Source organism: Phocoena sinus, chromosome 3 (genome assembly GCF_008692025.1).
Source record: "Phocoena sinus isolate mPhoSin1 chromosome 3, mPhoSin1.pri, whole genome shotgun sequence".
NCBI lineage: Eukaryota > Metazoa > Chordata > Mammalia > Artiodactyla > Phocoenidae > Phocoena > Phocoena sinus.
Window position 1 is genome coordinate 9,906,345 of NC_045765.1, and position 18,585 is coordinate 9,924,929.

General features: G+C 55.3%; 1 protein-coding gene across 1 annotated transcript; it reads left to right on the plus strand.

Annotated features, from left to right (window-relative positions):
* The first annotated feature begins 432 nt into the window (after positions 1 to 432).
* On the plus strand, positions 433 to 15,775 carry MAN2B1 (mannosidase alpha class 2B member 1). Its single transcript, XM_032627215.1, has 24 exons — positions 433 to 666; positions 1,366 to 1,468; positions 1,642 to 1,815; positions 2,178 to 2,371; positions 2,991 to 3,123; positions 3,344 to 3,489; positions 3,933 to 4,049; positions 6,923 to 7,008; positions 7,093 to 7,213; positions 7,293 to 7,371; positions 7,584 to 7,693; positions 7,951 to 8,058; positions 8,342 to 8,458; positions 9,597 to 9,770; positions 10,879 to 10,976; positions 11,059 to 11,176; positions 12,750 to 12,868; positions 12,959 to 13,060; positions 13,236 to 13,323; positions 13,502 to 13,582; positions 14,009 to 14,236; positions 14,687 to 14,842; positions 14,938 to 15,040; positions 15,529 to 15,775. The coding sequence occupies exons 1-24, from the start codon at positions 505 to 507 to the stop codon at positions 15,636 to 15,638; spliced, it is 3,027 nt and encodes a 1,008-aa protein (XP_032483106.1). The 5' UTR covers positions 433 to 504; the 3' UTR covers positions 15,639 to 15,775.
* The last annotated feature ends 2,810 nt before the right edge of the window (positions 15,776 to 18,585 follow it).

Here is an 18,585-nt window from a genome sequence, read left to right on the forward strand (position 1 = left end):
CTAGGTCCCTCGCGGACCCTAGCCCAGAAAGTCAAGGGAATACCCTAGGATCCTAGGCATATACTCTACCTCCAAGGCAAACACAGCATCCGTAGGAAAATCTGAGACCTCTGCGCCCAGGGGGAACAAAAGGGCACTCGAAGTCTACATGGAGGCCACACAGAGGCCACGAGAGGCTAAAGGCTCGTCTGGCCGAACAAGCACCCCGAGAGTCGGACGCGCCCATCGCCTCCTTGCGCCCGCATTGTCCCCAGCGGTACCCAGAGCTACTTCCTTGGTCTCGTGACGCGCCGGGCCACTCCCTAGCCCCGCCCCTCCGGTGCCCATTGGCCAAGCCGGGTTCTGGAGGCGGGGCGTTTACCCGGCCCCAGCCAGGCCCGGGAACCCCCGGGAGGCGGAGGCGGAGGCGGAGGCGGAGGCGGAGGCGGAGGCGGAGGCGGAGGCGGAGGCGGAGGCGGAGGCGGCGGCGGCGCCTGCGGCGCCTGCGGCGGCGGTATTAGAGCCATGGCCGCTGACGCGCAGTCTTCGGGGGTCCGCGCTGGCGGCGGCCGGGGCGCGGCGGGGTCCCGGACAACCTCTTGGGCGCTGTGGCCACCGCTCCCGCCTCTCTCCTTTCTCTTTTTGTTGTTGCTGGCGACGCCCAGCGCTTGGGCCGCGGGATACCAGGTGAGCGCGGCCAGCGAGCGGAAATGTACAAGAGCCAGAGTGAAGCCTCCAGTAGGGTCCGGAGGTGTGGGTGGGTCTGTTTTGTGGGCGCCTAGTGGATGGTTGCTAGTATGGCAGTGTGGTCTGAGTGCATGCTTTGTGTCATTGAGAAGTCTGGCTGTGCGTGTCTGAGAATGGGGCTGTCTGTGGCTGCTTCCCTTGCTTCTGGACTTTGCACGCATTTACCTGTGTAGCTGGACGTGAGCGGGCGAGCAGCTGTATGTGTGGCGAAGACTGGTGGAGAGCTGGGAGTCAGCTGCCTGAAGTTCTAGCTTGGCTCCTCCACTTCCTGGCTGTGTGATCTTGGCCAAGTCACTTCACCTCTCTGATCCTCAGTGTTCTCATCTGAAAACTGGAGATAATATCGCCCCCACCCTGCAGGCTGACTGCTTGGTATTTCCAAATGCTTAATAAACATTAGCTACTACTATTATTTCCACAGGGTGTGAATGAGAGGTGCTCTGAGAAGTTGTGTCAGGTGGGAGTTGCATCTGTGACACAACTATGTGTGTCCTCCCTGGGAGGGCCTGGCCCCACCTGAGTCACTTGCCTCTAAATCAAGGCTCACCTTATGTCCTCCCCAACGCCCCACTGCAGCCTGCCTCTTAACCTTGGGGTTACTGACAGGGTATGTGTGTTGTGTTTGGGGTCCCTGGGCAGACATGCCCCAAGGTGGAGCCGGACATGCTGAATGTGCACCTGGTGGCCCACACACATGATGACGTGGGCTGGCTCAAGACGGTGGACCAGTACTTCTACGGCAGTGAGTAGAGGGTGGGGACTGACCCCCAGGACTCCCATGGCCCCTCGGAGCCCCTCGAATTCTTTTTCAGCCCTGGACATTAGGGTGGGGGCAATACCCAGCTTGGGCTCCTGTGTCTAGGATTATGCCCCTTGGCTTGCTGGTCCCTGACTGCCTGATCCCTATTCCCATAGTCAAGAATGATGTCCAGCACGCGGGCGTGCAGTACATCCTAGACTCGGTCATCTCTTCCCTGCTGGCGGAGCCCACCCGCCGCTTCATCTATGTGGAAATCGCTTTCTTCTCCCGTTGGTGGCGACAGCAGACAAATGCAACGAAGGAAATCGTGCGGGACCTGGTGCGACAGGGTGAGGCTGCCCTAAGGAAGTGAAAAGAGGAAACCCAGCCCAGCTTCTGTTTCTACTACTCTGGCTTCTGAGATTTTTATCATACCAAGTGCTGCCTGTATGTGGCTGCACCTGCCTGGAATTTCTCTGTATTTGGAGAACTCCTGTGCGTCCTCTCAGGCCCCACCTCCAGTGAATCCTCTGGAAAGCCTGCCATGCCAGGAGGGCTTCTGTTCAGTATCTCTCTACACTGGCCTGGGAGTGACCCCTCTTCGCCTCTCAGGCCTGGGCATGCAGGCAGGTCTTCTCGTCCCCGGCATCACCAACCCCGGCCCCACTCCTGGCCCTGACAGCTGACTTGGACTTTGCCCCTCCCGGCACAGGACGCCTAGAGTTTGCCAATGGTGGCTGGGTGATGAACGATGAGGCGGCCACCCACTATGGAGCCATCATCGACCAGATGACACTCGGGCTGCGCTTCCTGGAGGACACGTTTGGCAGCGACGGGCGCCCCCGTGTGGCCTGGCACATCGACCCCTTCGGCCACTCTAGGGAGCAGGCCTCGCTGTTTGCGCAGGTCTTTTCCTGGCCTCTTGGGCCAGCCCCTTCATTCCCTCTGACTCCTCCCCCGGTCACTCGAGCCCGCCCCTCCCTTCCCTGAAAGTTCACTCAGACCAGGCCCTGCCCCTGGCCCTCTGGCCCCTTGAGACCCTGCCTCTTGGGTGACCTGTGAATCCCATTCCTTTTCTGCTCTGACCTTGACCCTTCTCTGCCCCAGCCTAGGCTGACCGCCCCCCACCACCACCGCACCCTCATGTCCAGCTGGCTCCTCCCCCCCTCCCCGACCCCACCCCGTCTGCTCTGATCCTGGCTCCTCCCCAAGTGGGGTGGCAGGCGAAGGCCTGCTGTTTTGCAGCCGGCTTCATTACCTGTGCCATGACCCCGCCTCCTTCCCGTGCTTAGGCTGCGGAAGGTGGAGGTGGGTTCTAGCGTTGGACCAGCTCCCTCCCGGCGCTCCCGCAGGACTTCCGACCCTCCCCAAGTTCAAAATGAATTGGAGGGCCTCCCTGGTTTTAGACCTGGTTTTTCTATCCGTGCTCTGAAGGGGTGGCGGTTGGTGAGGAGAGGGCTAGGCCCTTATTTATCCTGCCCTCTCCTGCTCTCCCATCCCGCTCTTCATCCTGCCCCACCTCCAGATGGGTTTTGACGGCTTCTTCTTTGGACGCCTGGATTATCAAGACAAGAGCGCGCGGAAGGAGAAGATGGAAATGGAGCAGGTGTGGCGGGCCAGCGCCAGCCTGAAGCCCCCCGCCGCGGACCTCTTCACCAGTAAGGGGATAGAGTGGGGAGAGGGCCGCCCACACGCTCAGAAGGGCCCTGGGCTTGATTTTATAGCCAGCTGTCATTGTCTTGAAATTCTTAATAATTTAGGAACAAGGGCCCAGCATTTGCACTTTGCACTGGGCCCTGCAAATTCTGAAGTCCGTCCCCTGTGGGGCCTGGCAGGTCTAGGGGGTGGGGCCACCCCTGAGCCTGGTGCGGCCCACAGGTGTGCTCCCCAACATTTACAACCCACCGGATGGTCTGTGCTGGGACACGCTGTGTGCCGACAGGCCCTTTGTGGAGGACCCACTCAGCCCTGAGTACAACGCCAAGGACCTGGTCCATTACTTCCTGCAGTTGGCCACTGCCCAGGTAACCTGGTACCCAGAACCTGTTCCTCTGGTGTACATGCACGGGGCCCTTCCACCGGCCCAGGCAATCCCTAGCGCCTCCTCACCATCCTCGGAGGAAGGTAGTGTTCCTTTCACCACCACTATGCCCTCCTCCTGGATTTGTGTGTGTTCCTGACTAGAAATGCGGACCCCTTCACCACTGCACACCTCCACCATGATCATGAGACAGCATGGCACGGTGCCTCAGTACCCACGTCTGGGTGGTGAGCCCAAGAGAATTACCCAACAGCTTGTGGCTATTTTTCTGTTATGTCCCTCTGCTCTCACGTGACACACTTCCACCCCTGCCCCCCCCATGCCTCTGCGCCCACATTCTTGACCACGTATATATCGAGACACAGCTGTCCACAGGGGTGGCCCAGGACACCCTGGCCTGAGGACACCCCCCCATCCCACCTATAGGGCCAGCACTACCGCACCAACCACACTGTGATGACCATGGGCTCAGACTTCCAGTATGAGAATGCCAACATGTGGTTCAAGAACCTTGACAAGCTCATCCAGCTGGTCAATGCCCAGGTGAGTGTGCCTACCCCATGGGCACCTGTGCTTGTATCCCTGGGCCTTGGGTCACGTACATTATCTATGGGTGCTATCTTAGTTTTCTATGGCTGCTTTAACAAATTACCACAAACTTAGTGGCTTAAAACAACAGAAATCATGTTATCTTACAGTTCTGTAGGTCACAAGTCTGACATGGGTCTCACTGGGCTAAAATCAAGATGTCAGCAGGCTGCGTTCCTTCTGGAAGCTCTAGGGAAAAGTCTCCTTGCCTTGTCCAGCTTCTAGAGGCTGCCCACTTTCCTTGGCTCATGGCCCCCTCCTCCATCTTCAAAGCCAGCAACACAGCAGCTCTCTGACCCTGCCTCTGGTGTTACATCTCTTTTTCTCACTCTCACTTCTTTCTCCTCCCTCTTCAACTTTTAGAGACCCTTGTGATTACATTGGACACACTAGATAATCCAGGATAATCTCTCTAGTTTAAGGTCAGCTGATTAACAGCCTTAATTCTGCAGGCTTAATTCCCTTTTGCCATGTAACCTAACATAGTTACAGGTTCTGGGGATTAGGACATGGACATCTTTTGGTGGCCATTATTCTGTCTACCGTGGATTTATCGATGTGGCCTCTGTAAATGGTCTGTGGCTGTGTGGGCAGGCATTCACTCTCCCATCAGCACAGAACCTCCTCTCCCCTCCCCCATCATTTCATCCCCGGAGTTGTCTACTGGCACAGTCTTTTTTATTTTTATTTTTAAAAAAAATTTATTTATTTATTAATTTATTTTTGGCTATGTTGCGTCTTCGTTGCCGTGCGCGGACTTTCTCTAGTTGCGGCGAGTGGGGGCTACTCCTCGTTGCAGTGCGCGGGCTTCTCATTGTCGTGGCTTCTCTTGCTGCGGAGCATGGGCTCTAGGCGCACAGGCTTCAGTAGTTGTGGCACATGGGCTCAGTAGTTGTGGCTTGCAGGCTCTAGAGCTCAGGCTCAGTAGTTGTGGCGCATGGGCTTAGCTACTCCATGGCATGTGGGATCTTCCCAGACCAGGGATCAAACCTGTGTCCCCTGCATTGGCAGGCAGATTCTAAACCACTGTGCCACCAGGGAAGCCCTGGCACAGTCTTTAATGTCCTCACCTTCCACGCGCTCCCTGCATCGCTGTTTCACCAAAAACAGCTCTCAGTAACGTAATCAAGGGCCTTCCAGAAGACATTTCCCACTCCTCCCCAAGCCCCTGGTCCCTGAGGAGGCTTCAACACCTTGACTACCATGTTCCTGGGCTGCCAGAAGATCACACTCTTTTGGTTTTTCTCCTGCCTGCTCCTTCACACACTCCATTTTACTGGAAATGGAGTTCCTTGGTTCAAATCCTGGTTTTGCCACTTACTGGCTCTGTGACCTTGAGGAATGTTCTTAAGCAGTCAGTGCCTCAATTTTCTTATCTAGGAAATGGGCATAATGGTGGTTCCCAGCTGACAGGGCTATTGATGAAAGTTTAATGAGTTCATTTGCATAGACCAGTAGACCAGTGCCAGGTAAATAATAAGTATTACGGTTGTTTATTATTATTATTTGGGGCTGAAAATCTTCTGCTGCTTAAGACACCAGTTGCAACTGGTGTTGCTTCTCTAGGAAGCCTTCACCGGGCCCCAGCCGAGCTCTTGCTCTTTCCTCTGTGCTCACAGAAGTCCCCACAAATACCTGTGATGATACATCTAGGCTGACTGTAACCAGCTGACTATCTGTGCAGTTTCTCTCCTCTGCACTTGGCTGTGAATACCGTGAGAGCAGGGCGAGCCTTTGGTTGTAAATTGTGTCCACAGTCCTGAGCATGCTGCAGAATCAAGTGATCGTTTGCTCAGTGAACGCAGTGTGTGTGTATGTAAATCTGTACATGAGTGTGTGTTCAGGGGTGTAAATGTGTGTTTGCACATAAAGGCATGTAGTCCTATGCACTTCTCTTCATTCACTCAAGTGTTTGTTTTATTTTTAAAATTAAAGTATAGTTGATTTACAATATCGTATTGTATTACAAATATTGTATTAGTTTCAGGTGTACAGCAAAGTGATTCAGTTATATATAATTTTTCAGGTTATTTTCTATTATAGGTTATTATAAGATGTCGAATATAATTCCCTGTGTTATACAGTAAATCCTTGTTGCTTATGTACTTTATGTGTAGTAGATTATATCTGTCAATCCTATACTCCTAATTTATCTCTCCTCCCCTCCCTTTCCCCTTAGGTAACCATAAGTTTGTTCTCTATGTCCGTGAGTCTGTTTCTGTTTTGTACATAGATTCCTTTGTATTATTTTTCAGATTCCACGTATAAGTGATATCATATAGTATCTGTCTTTCTCTGACTTCACTAAGTATAATATTCTCTAGGTCATTCAAGTGTCTATTGAGCACCTACTGTGTACGAGGCACTGGGGACACAACTCGAGCAGAACAAACATCCTTTAACTCACGGAGGTCACCTTCTTGTTCCTCCACCTCCCTCAGTTGAAAGTGAGCCTCCATTCATTATAACAGTTGTGTCATCTGGCAATAACCTTACAGTGCTGAGGAGTTGTTATTCCTGTCCTATAATGTCATATTTAGTTTTTCCATGAAAGTTTTAAATAATAAAATTGGAATTATTTAAAGTTTAGTAAGATCTCAGGTTTATTCTTGCATCCCTGAAATTCTTTCCAGGCTGGTAATATTTAGCTTCGTCCAACATTCATTTTCACACTTGGCCATTGGTTTGCACTCAAACTGTGTATTAAGAAAGAGAATCTAAACCGACTGGATGCATGAATGTGTGCACGTGTGTGTGTAAGTTTGTGCACACTTGTGGGTCCCCCCCTCCCCGGGCTCCTGAGCTCACACACTGACACCTCCCCGCAGCAACAGGCCAATGGGAGCCGCGTCAATGTTCTCTACTCCACTCCAGCCTGTTATCTCTGGCAGCTGAACAAGGCCAACCTCACCTGGTATTTGGGGGGACTGGGGAGCCTGGGGATGGGTGGCATGCCCTGTGGGTCATGACCCTTCCCTCAATGCTGCTGCCGTTGCAGGTCGCTGAAAGAGGATGACTTCTTCCCTTACGCCGACGGCCCCCACATGTTCTGGACCGGTTACTTTTCCAGCCGGCCTGCCCTCAAACGCTATGAGCGCCTCAGCTACAACTTCCTGCAGGTAGGTGGGCGCCAGGCTCAAGGGGGTGGCTCAGGGGTCCTGACAGACCTGGTGCCCCAACATACCCCCTGCTCTACAGGTGTGCAACCAGCTGGAGGCGCTGGCAGGTCCGGCAGCCAACGTGGGACCCTATGGTTCCGGAGACAGTGCACCCCTCAGTAGGTGTCCAGCGGGTGAGGGGAGGGGGGCGAGGCTGAAGCTGGACTCCAGACCTCCACTGCCCCCTCGAGTCCCTTCTGGTTTTTTTTTTCGAGTCCCTTCTTAAAGCCCCTAAGAACCCAGCCTGCCAGCACATGACTTTTCACGTCTCCTTGGGGTCGGGGGCCGAGAGTCCTGCGGAGACCCCACCCGGCTCACCATCTGCCTGCAGATGAGGCGATGGCCGTCCTCCAGCACCACGATGCGGTCAGCGGCACCTCCCGCCAGCACGTGGCCAATGACTACGCTCGCCAACTTGCCGAAGGCTGGGGGCCTTGCGAGGTGCGGGGGCGGAGCCTGGGAGAGGCGGAGACAGGAAGGGGCAGGCCCTGGAGCAGAAGGGGCGGGGCCAGTACGGGGCGTGGTCGAAAACAGCTGAGTGGTGTCTGGAAGGGCTCGTGGGGCGGGGCTTGTGGAAGGAGGGGCGGGTCCTGGGATGGGAGGGGCGGAGAAGGCAGGGGTGAGGCTGGGGGCGGGGCGGCGAGGAGGAGACGCGCTTGGAGGCCGGAGCATACCTTCCACTTTACGCGCCTCCCCAGGTTCTCTTGAGCAATGCGCTGGCGCGGCTCAGTGGCTCCAAGGAGGACTTCATGTTCTGTCGCAAGCTCAACATCAGCGTTTGTCCGCTCACCCAGACCTCAGAGAGCGTGAGGCGGCCTGGACGGGGAGGGGCGGGGCCGGGGGACCGTCCGGTGGGTGGTGGGTGGGACGGCAGCGCGGAAAGGAGGCGGGGCTGATGGGCTCTCGAGGCCTCAGCGGGTTGCTAATCACTCTGGGGCGAGATCACTGGGGGCTCAGTGAAGCTGCGGCAGGACAGAGACCAGTGCACCACTTGGGGGTTTGAATCACCCAGGGACGTTGCTGCACATGGTGAGTGGGTTTGCAGAAGGCGTATTGTGACCCATGCCTGCTCTGATCCTCCCACCCCAGTTCCAGGTGACCATTTATAACCCCTTGGGGCGGAAGGTGGATTGGATGGTGCGGCTGCCTGTCAGCAAACACGTTTTTCTCGTGAGGGACCCCAGTGGCACAGTTGTGCCCAGCGATGTAAGGCCACTCGACAAATATTTTTCCCTGAATACCACAACCCATGAATACCTAACCCCTTGGAAACCTCCCGCCATGGGCATTTCTCCCTTCGCCCCATGGACACTTCCCCCAGGTTTATTTCCCTCCATGGATCTCTCCTTCCATGGACACCTCCCTCTCTTGGATACCTCCCCCTCCATGGATACCTTCTGCCCATTACTGTCTCTTCTTCTGAATATCTTCCTCCTCTACCCCTTAATATCACACCCCCTTGGGAACATTACCCCCTCTCATGAGTATCTTCCCCCCCCTTTTAAAAAATGTATTTTATTTATTTATTTTTCGCTGCGTTGGGTCTTTGTTGCTGCACGTGGGCTTTCTCTAGTTGCGGCGAGCGGGGGCTATTCTTTGTTGTGGTCTGGGGGCTTCTCATTGCGGTGGTTTTCTCGTTGCGGAGCACAGGCTCTAGGCGCGTGGGCTAAAGTAGTCGTGGCACGCGGGCTCAGTAGTTGTGGCGCACGGGCTTAGTTGCTCCGCAGCATGTGGGATCTTCCCGGACCAGGGCTTGAACCCGTGTCCCCTGCATTGGCAGGCAGATTCTTAACCACTGCGCCACAGGGAAGCCCTCTTCCCCTTTTAAATATCTCCCCGTGAAAAAATTTCCTGTTTATGAATAGTCCCCTCACCCTGGAAGGCCTCTTCCCACTAACCTCTTCCTCCCCCAAGAATCTGTCTTTCCCTCCCTCCCCTGTGTCAAGGATCTCTTCCTGAATTTACTCCCTCATTTCTCCCACTTCCCACAGTAGCTCCACCCTCCTAGTGGATTTTTCCCACCTTATGAATCTTTGCAATCGTTTTTTTTTTTTGGCCATGCAGCTTGCAGGATCTTCGTTCCCCAATCACAGATCAAACCCATGTGCCCTCTGCAGTGGAAGCACAGAGTCCTAACCACTAGACTGCCAGGAAATTCCCTCTTTGCAATCTTTAACTCAGCATTTCTGACACTCGCATCCCTTCTGCCCAACTCCTAAATTTCCTCTCCCCATCCTGGAACTCTTTCCCTTCCTCAAGTTTGACCCCTCCCTGTATGTGTGGTGTGGCTTTGTATGTGTACTCGACAGCTTCTTGACTTGGTTTCCATCCTCCCTTACCCGAGGTGGTGATGATTCCCAGCTCAGACAGTCAAGAGCTGCTTTTCTCAGCCTCAGTGCCTGCCTTGGGCTTCAGCATCTACTCAGTAACCCAGGTGCCTGGCCAAAGCCCCCAGGCCCACATCCACCATCCCAGATCCCAGAAGCCCTGGTCTCGTGTCTTGGTCATCCAGAATGAGGTGAGACCCTATTCATATCCCCTTCCATTCCTGGGTGACAAATCTGAGATGTGGCAGTAAGCCACATGGACCCTGGGTCAGTGGGTCTTAGGTTCATGGTCTAGCATCATCAGCCCCCCATTGTGTGTCCTCAAGTGAGTGACTGTCTTCCTTTGAGCCTCAGTGTCCTCTCCTGGGGCTGTTATGAGGACCCAATGTAATCATGGGTGACACTTGACAGAAATGTCAGAGCTGATGGAGGTAGGGTTTTGCAAATTAAGTGAGGCATGTCAGAGACTTGGGGGAGGGAGCTGTGTGGCCATTTGGGGGAAGAGGGATCCAGTCAGGTAGGGAGCAGCAGACACAAAAGCCCTCAAGTAGGCAGGTGTTGGGTGCTCAAAGAACACTCAGTGTGGCTGAAACAGGGTGTTGGGGTGGAGGTGATAGGTCAGATCATGTGAGCCTTAAGGGAAGGCTGAGGGGAGGACTCTGGCTTTTACTGTGAAGGAACCATGGGAGAAACAGGGTTGCATTAAGACTCTTGTGGGTCCTAGCACTTTGGCCTTTGTGGGTCCCTCCTTCCATAAAAATATGTTAATTATATTTCATGATAGTATGGATATTAACATGAATATTAACCATGCAGAATTCAATATAATATATTCATTATTATTTCATTCAGGTTTTCTTCTGAACCTAAAAGAAATAGAGATTTATACCTTTCCATGGGCCCTAAAAATCTTGTGGGTCCTGGCACTGTGGTTCCTCTGTCAGTTGCATAAGCAGCCTGGGTCCCGAGCAGATGGGCTGTGATCTCACTTCTGGTGTTACAGGCACCTTTTGGCAGTTATGGGGGGAAAAGACTGGGGAGCGAGCACGGAAGGTGGGAGATCAGGAAGGGGTTGGCTGCAGCCCAGGAATGCCATTGAGGTGGTGAGAAGTGGTCAGATTGAGGGTAAGGTAGAAAGTGGAGCTGTTCAGATTTGCTAAAAGAGTCAGAGGTGAGGAGTGAGAGAGAGAGGAGGGAAGGGTGGGTGACTCCAGGGTTTCCTCCTGAGCCCCAGGAAGGATGAAGCTGCCGTTGGCTGAAGCGATGGTCATTAATGTCTGTCCACCCATTTCTCCCCAGTACATCCGGGCTAGGTTTGACCCTGACTCAGGGCTCTTGATGGAGTTGGAGAACCTGGACCAGAACCTCCAGCTGCCTGTTCGCCAAGCCTTCTACTGGTGAGGGAGGACCACCAGGTCAGGGAACAGGTGTGAGCAGAGCTGGGGTCCCTTGCCTGACTCTCACCTGCCCTGGCCCCAGGTACAACGCCAGTACAGGCAACAGTCTAAGCTCCCAGGTCTCAGGTGCCTACATCTTCAGACCCAACCGACAGCAACCACTGCTTGTGAGCCACTGGGCTCAAACCCGCCTTGTGAAGGTAAGGGGTTAAGACTGATGAGTGGGCACTTGGGGATGGGGCATGTGAGGGGTGTGTGTGTGGAGGGTGGTGTGCCATGTGTGCAGTGAGGGGAGGATTTACATCTCCAACAAATAAGAAGGCTAAGACCCGAGGGGAATGCTTGAGGATCCTCCCACAGGGTTGATATTCATGGCTGGTTGTGTGACAGTCACGCCATGGAAGCACACAGAAAGGCATTCACATCTGTTGTGAATGTCAAGATTATACTTAGCTTTTGAAATTGGGGGTGGGATGCTCCCATTTGGCCAACAGATAGGGAGAGCCAGGGGTAACTGCTTGCAGATTTCACCAAGGATCTGTGGTAGGAGGGGATTTTATCTGGGGTGGACATTTAAAGGTTCACACTTGGATAGGGCTTGGGTGATTCTGACTTAGGGTGGATATTTGAGGGTGCATCTGGCTGGGAACAGGGGCTCAGGCTTGTGGGGTTTCTTGGGGCCTCTCGTTGAGGTTTCCTCTTAGGGTGGGAATGGGGCAGGTAATGGAAAGCCTCACATTTGACATGATTCTCCTTGAGGTGAACACCTGCATACCTGGGTCACTGTATGAGGATATAGTTTTGCTTCCTGTAACAGGGTTACCCAAATTAACCACGCCTAAAACAAGATGGAAGTTTCTTTCCATCTAACGGAAAGTCCGGGCAGGTGGGATGGTTCAGTAGTCATCTAGTCTTCTATTGTTTTTTATTTTTTAATTTTTAAAAATTTTTGGCTGCTTTGGGTCTTCATTGCTGCGTGCGGGCTTTTTCTCTAGTTGCGGAGGGGGGGGCTACTCTTCATTACGGCGCGCAGGCTTCTCATTGTGGCGGCTTCTCTTGTTGTGGAGCATGGACTCTAGGCGCACGGGCTTCAGTAGTTGTGGCACTCGGGCTCAGTAGTTGTGGCTTGCGGGCTCTAGAACACAGGCTCAGTAGTTGTGGCACACGGGCATAGTTGCTCTGTGGCATGTGGGATCTTCCTGGACCAGGGCTCGAACCCATGTCCCCTGAATTGGCAGGCAGATTCTTAACCACTGTGCCACCAGGGAAGCCCTAGTCTTCTATCTTATTGCTCTACCCTCCTTAGCATTCAGCTTCCACCTCATGGCCCAAGATGGCTGCTCAAGCTCCAGCCATCACATTTGCATTTGAGCCAGTGGAAGAGGGAAAGGGGCAAGGAACATTGTTCACACCACTTTGACTGAGCCAAACATGGTCACACAGCTACTCAGAACCTCAGGGAAGACGAAACAGTACAGTCTATTCCCAGTAGCCATGTGCTAAGCTAGAATCCTGTTCTAAGGAGGGGAGATAGGGTAATGATGGGCAGCAAGCATGTATGCCAAACTCAAAATTTACATGGCTATGACTGCGGTACAAAGTGTGGGCATCACACCTAGGCAGGTGGGGGAGGTGGGTGGGGCTCCCAAGCTATCAGTGGGGTTGACCCTGATGTAGGCCTTTATGAGCTTCACAGCAGGGGTGGACATTTGCAGGGCTTACCTCTGCTCAGCTGCACGCTTACACCTGCCCTTCACCCCCATGTGCTTGCAGACAGCCTTGGTGCAGGAAGTGCACCAGAACTTCTCAGCCTGGTGTTCTCAGGTGGTTCGTCTGTACCCGGGACAGCGGCACCTGGAGCTGGAGTGGACGGTGGGGCCAATACCTGTGGGGTGAGTGGTGGAGGCTGGGAGTGGGGGCTGAGCGAAGGGCAGAGTGGAGTTAAAGTGAGGCTCACCACCTTGCCATCCCATTGGGTATAGTGATGGCTGGGGGAAGGAGGTCATCAGTCGCTTTGACACTGTGCTGGAGACAGACGGACTCTTCTACACTGACAGCAATGGCCGGGAGATCCTGGAGAGGAGGTGGGGTGATTGGGGGCACTGAGGGGTGGTCTGTGGTCTTTTGGGGCCCAGGGCCAGTGGGGGCACCTGCTGATCCTAATGAGTGTGGGAGGGAGAGGGTGAAGGGGGAGTGAGGAGTGGGTGAGCGGGGAAGGGGAGCCAGACCCGGGCCTGATCAAATCCCACCCCACCCCAGGCGGGATTATCGACTCACCTGGAAGCTGAACCAGACTGAGCCAGTGGCGGGAAACTACTATCCAGTTAACAGTCGCATTTACATCACGGTACCCATCCCCCATCCTGCTCCCCACATCTTCCTGACACCCCTTTACAGAGCAGGGGTTATCTCTCATTCTTAACATCTCCCAACTGTTCTCAGCAGTCTCCACCATCCTTGTGGGGCCTGCCTGGGGGCCAGGGCTGGCCGGCAGTGCAGCCCCTCACTCACCCCTTGCCCCCCAGGATGGGAACATGCAGCTGACTGTGTTGACTGACCGCTCCCAGGGGGGCAGTAGCCTGAGTGATGGCTCCTTAGAGCTCATGGTGAGTGGTCCGAGCCCCATCTAAGTCAGGGTCCTCCTACCAGTTCCCTCCCTGGCCCCCTGCAGGACCTTGAAGCCAGTTTCTGTTGCTAGGTGCACCCCTCCGTTTGTGGTCCCCGCTAAGCGGAGCCCTCCATTCCTATGTGAGACATTTACTCCGTGCTTTTATCCAACCCTTACCCAAGCCTCCCCTCCAGGCCCTGATTTGCCCTATCCACGCCCCCATTAGATCCTTACCTCCCGCTGTCCTAGTACCTTGTTAGGTCGGATCCCCACTTCTACTGGGGACCCCCTGCCAGACATTCGTCCTCATCCGTTCCACCCCAATCTTCAATTTTTCTTGAAATTCCCACTTGCTTTTGCCCAATTTCTGGCCCAGAAATTGGCTAGAAGGACCCTCACCCTCTCCTGGCCACTCTCCCCGCAGGTGCACAGAAGGCTGCTGAGAGACGATGCACGCGGAGTAGGGGAGCCGTTGCTGGAGGAGGGGTCGGGGCTTTGGGTGCGAGGGCGCCACCTCGTGCTGCTGGACAAGGCCCGGACCGCGGCCGCCGGGCACCGGTTACAGGCGGAGAAGGAGGTCCTGGCCCCACAGGTGGTGCTGGCCCGAGGTGGCGGCTCCCCCTACCGCCTCGAGGTCGCCCCTCGCACGCAGGTGAGGGGCGGTGGGGCCGGCAGAAAGAGGACCCGAAGGAAGCCTGCGGGGAAGGGGCGGGGTTGAGGGCGGATTTACCTAGGCTTAACTGGGACCCACCTCGCCTGCCCCTACCCGTCCTGGGGAGGACGTATGCTAGTCCAGTCCCCTTAGGTCAGCCCCGTCACCCCGGCAGCCTCAGCCCGGCCCTCTCGTCTACTCACCTCCTCCAGCCGGGTCTCTCCACTCTTCCTCCCCGTCCTAACTCAGTCTCAGACCAAATCCTTTGTGCCCCCAACCTGACACCGCCCCGTTCCCTCATTGGCTCAGTCCTGGGTTAGCCCCGCCACTCCCTGGTAAGCCCCGCCCCCTCACCGCGGCCAAGGCCAGTCCCTCCACGCCGGGTCTCCGCCTCCTGACCGCCATTCAGTCCCGCCCCTCGTGGCTTAGCCCCGCGCCACTTTCCCGCAGTTTTCGGGGCTGCGCCGAGAGCTGCCGCCTTCCGTGCATCTACTAACATTAGCCCGCTGGGGACCGGAGACGCTGCTGCTGCGCTTAGAGCACCAGTTCGCCGTAGGGGAGGACTCGGGCCGCAACCTGAGCTCGCCGGTGACCTTGGACTTGACGGTGAGGAGGGCAGAGGTGGGAAGGAGACGGGAGAGAGGCGGGAGGGGAAACCCCAGCTTTGTCCCAACACAGCCCGGCCCATCCACTGCCCGCAGGACCTGTTCTCCGCCTTCACCATCACCGACCTGCGGGAGACCACGCTGGCGGCCAACCAGCTCCAGGCCCACGCCTCCAGGCTCCAGTGGACACCAAACACGGGTGGGGGCCTGCCCGGAGCTGGGGGCCGGGTGGGAGGTGTGGGGATGTTGACCAGGTCCAGGTATAGAGCTCGAGGGCCTGAGTCGGTCGGTGTTCAGAGCTAGGTTAGGGGTTTAAGGGACTGAGGTGGGTCCAGCAAATTAGTGGTAGTTCTTGAGGGTTTGAGAATGGAGTGCAGCCCCAAGAACAAGATTTGAGAATCTCCGTCGGTGTCTAGTTCCAGAGGCAGGCGTTGGCTTGACGGTCCTTGGGGTGGGGCTTGTGGGTGTGAGGATGGTGACCAGACACTGGGGAGGGATTTGGGGATCTGGGGGTGGTATCTAGGCCCTGGGAAGCAGTTGAAGGGTCTGTGAGTGAGGCCCTGGGGATGGATTTAAGGTGGTATGTCTGTGTTCAGGACAGGGAGCACAGGAGTGGTGTGGGGTGGCATATGGGTGTTAAGGCAAAGGAAGTCTACGTCCCTCACTCCTTCTCCCCTCCACCTCCAGGCCCCACACCCCATCCTTCTCCTTTCCGGCTGCTCTCCACCACCATCACGCTACAGCCCATGGAAATCCGTACCTTCTTGGCCTCAGTCCAATGGGAAGAGGACAGCTAGACCTGGTGGAGGCAAGATTCCCCCAGAGCCTGAGCCGGGTCCTCCAGGGGCAGGGCAAACTCTCCCCCTTCTCTTATTGCTGCTGCTGCTACCACCAAGGAAAGCCATTAAAATGCCACTACCAAGAAAAGACTCAGGTCAAGGTGTAACTGAGCGTGGGTTTTTTGTTTTTTTTTTTGAAGGCGGTGGAATTTATGACCCAGAAAGGTCAGCAAACCCTTGACCCAAGGCCTTGCAGGAAGACCACTTGCTGGTTTGAATCCTCTCGCCAGAGTCTACACGATTCACACCCCACCTCACCTACCACTCTGTCCTCCACTCCTGCTTCACTCCTCCGTCCACTAGGGCTGTGACACAGCTGTATTTTTGTTTTGTTTTGTTTTGTTTTTTGCCGTGCCCTGCGGCTTGTGAGATCTTAGTTCCCAGACCAGGGATTGAACCCGGGGCCACGGTAGTGAAAGCGCCGGGTCCTAACCACTGGACCGCCAGGGAAGTCCCTGACACAGCTGTTTTGAGAAGCCACTAAGGGCAGGCTTGTGCTGGCTTGTCCTGGGTCCTGGAAGCAAGACATACCCCAGGGCCTCCCATACTCTACTTTGGGGCCCTGAAGGTGGGGAATCTGGGATGTCTTGGGGTGGAGGAAGACTTAGAGGCAGATCCCAAAGTGGGGCCTTGGACAGGTGGGCTGGAGCTTTGGGCCTCCCAGGAGACAGGTAGAGAGGCTGGTATACCCTGGTTCTGGTGTGTTCTGGAGTCTGTTACAGAGAAAGGAGACCTTGGGATGAAACCTGAGATTTAGAGTTGAAAGGAAGTAACTTGCCCTCCAGTTGATACAGTCTTGTGTGGTTCCCTTGAAGGCGTCTGAAGTCTGGGAGGGCATGTCAAGCCCACCTGTAGGCCATGTAGAGAACAGTGTTTGGATGCTCGGGCCCCTGATTCTCAGATGTGCCTCCAGAAAATATTTCTACATCCCCCTTGGTGGGAGAACAGGCATGAGCCTGGGCTGGCTTGGACACAACCCCCGGGCAGAACACAGATGGGGTCTAGGTGGCAGATGTGCCTCCTGAAAAGTTTTCTAAGTCTCCCCCTAGAGAGATAGACCAGAGAGGCCCAAGGAGGGCACCGTAGTCTATTTGCCATCCTGCATGGGGTCCAATCACCCATGCTGTGTGGCTTACAGGATTTTAGTTCTCCTGACCAGGGACTGAACCCGGGGCCAGGGCAGTGAATGTGCCAAGTCCTAACCACTGCACCACCAGGGAACTACCATCCCCAGACTTTTAAAAATTTTATTCCAGAAGGGAAAGGCAGCAGAGCTGACTAGGATAGTCTGGGGCATGTGCCCCAGGGCTGCCTGCTGTCCTGCATCGGGTCCTGTCGTAGGAAGTGCCCACCAAAACTGCTTGTAAATATTCCTCTGGTGGTAGGGATCAGGCTGGGCCAGGCAGTGTGCCCCAGGAGTGGCATCTCGTGTCCGGTCATCCATGTGCCTTCTGAAAATGTATCCAAATCCAGGGCATTATCCCAGGAGACCCATGGAGGTTGCCCCGGGTCCTCCCTCAGTTGTGCATGGAGCCCAATCACCGATGCATCCTGTAAACCTCTCTAAGGTGTCCTTGGTAGTGGACACAGGCACAGCCTAGCCAGAAAGACTCAGGGTGGGTGCCTGAGCCAGCCTGTGGTTCTGCACAGGTCCTGGTATCGGACCCATGGCACCTGGTGGTGCCTCCTGAAAACACACCCACATCCCCATTCAAAGAGGCAATGACCTGGGCTGGACCAACTGGCCCATTGTGAGTGCCACGGGCTCAGGTGCTATCACTCTTTGGTCATGGTCATTGAGAGCCCCTTCTGAAAAGTTTATGTGACCTTTTGTGGAGGGGAGGACTGGTCTGGGCCGGACATGGAGGCCCGAGGGCATGGCAACCCACTTACTATCCAGTGTGGGTCCCTGTTGGCAGAAACATGCCCCTAATACATTTCTAAGTCCTGATCCAGTGTGGACAGGCTCCGGGATAGTCAGGGAGTTCTGTGTGGGGACCTTAGCATGCCAGTGGTCTTGTGTGGCATGACTGAAAACATGTCTAGTCCCCTCTGGTGGTATAGACAGGACTGGATGGACCAGTGTGTCCTGGGGAGTGTGACCATGGCCTGGCTGTCATTCTGTTGTGCCCAGATCATTGCATTCTCCTGTCCTGAGCAGGGGCACAGGTCCAGGCTGGCAGAGAGGCTGGGTCAGGGCACACTGGCCCATAGTGGTCCTGCTTGGGTGCCAACTTTTAAGATCACCTTCTGAAAAGATCTCTATGTCCTCTTCACTAGGCTAGGGCCAACCCAGGCTGGGTGGGAATGCCCATGGCCTGTCTGGGGCCTGGATTGAGGATGTGCCTGGGCCAACCAGGGAGGGTGTCCCAGGTGCACCCAATGACCCACTTAAGGCCTGGTCACTGGAGACAATCCCTAAAAACATAAGTCCCCTTTAGAATACTGGACCAGCTGTGCCAGCCATGGAGGCTGAGGGGGGCGGCTAGAGGCCTGCTATATGGTCCTGCTTAAGGGTCCCATTTTCAGAGGTTCCCCCTTTGTTGGTGGGAACTAGTTGGAGCCAGGAAGTCAGCCAAGGGGGCAGGTACCCAGACATGACTGTGGTCATGTGTTGGCATCGTGCCTCTCAAAAGAGTTTCCAAGTCCCCCTCTGGATGAGGGCCAGTGGTCTGTGCTTAGAGGGCTCCCCACTTCTACCTGCAGACACCTGTGTGGTCCAGTTGGTGGATGCGCTTCTCCCCCCCTTCATTTTTCTAAATCTCTCTTTGGAGGAGACAACTGGTCCTAGCCATCCAGGGAGGCCCCAGGGAGGATGTTCTGGGCCTAGCCATAGTCACAGGTGGGCCCTATTCATCACCTATGCTTCTGGAAAATGTTTTTAACTCCTCCTCTGCAGAGAGGC

Excerpts from the sequence above, each read along its gene's own strand:
- MAN2B1 (XM_032627215.1), top strand. The coding sequence starts at position 505 with ATGGCCGCTGACGCGCAGTCTTCGGGGGTCCGCGCTGGCGGCGGCCGG. Across the intron at positions 7,214-7,292 it reads TCAGCTACAACTTCCTGCAG|GTGTGCAACCAGCTGGAGGC; the intron begins GTAGGTGGGCGC and ends CCTGCTCTACAG. Across the intron at positions 13,324-13,501 it reads ACAGTCGCATTTACATCACG|GATGGGAACATGCAGCTGAC; the intron begins GTACCCATCCCC and ends CTTGCCCCCCAG.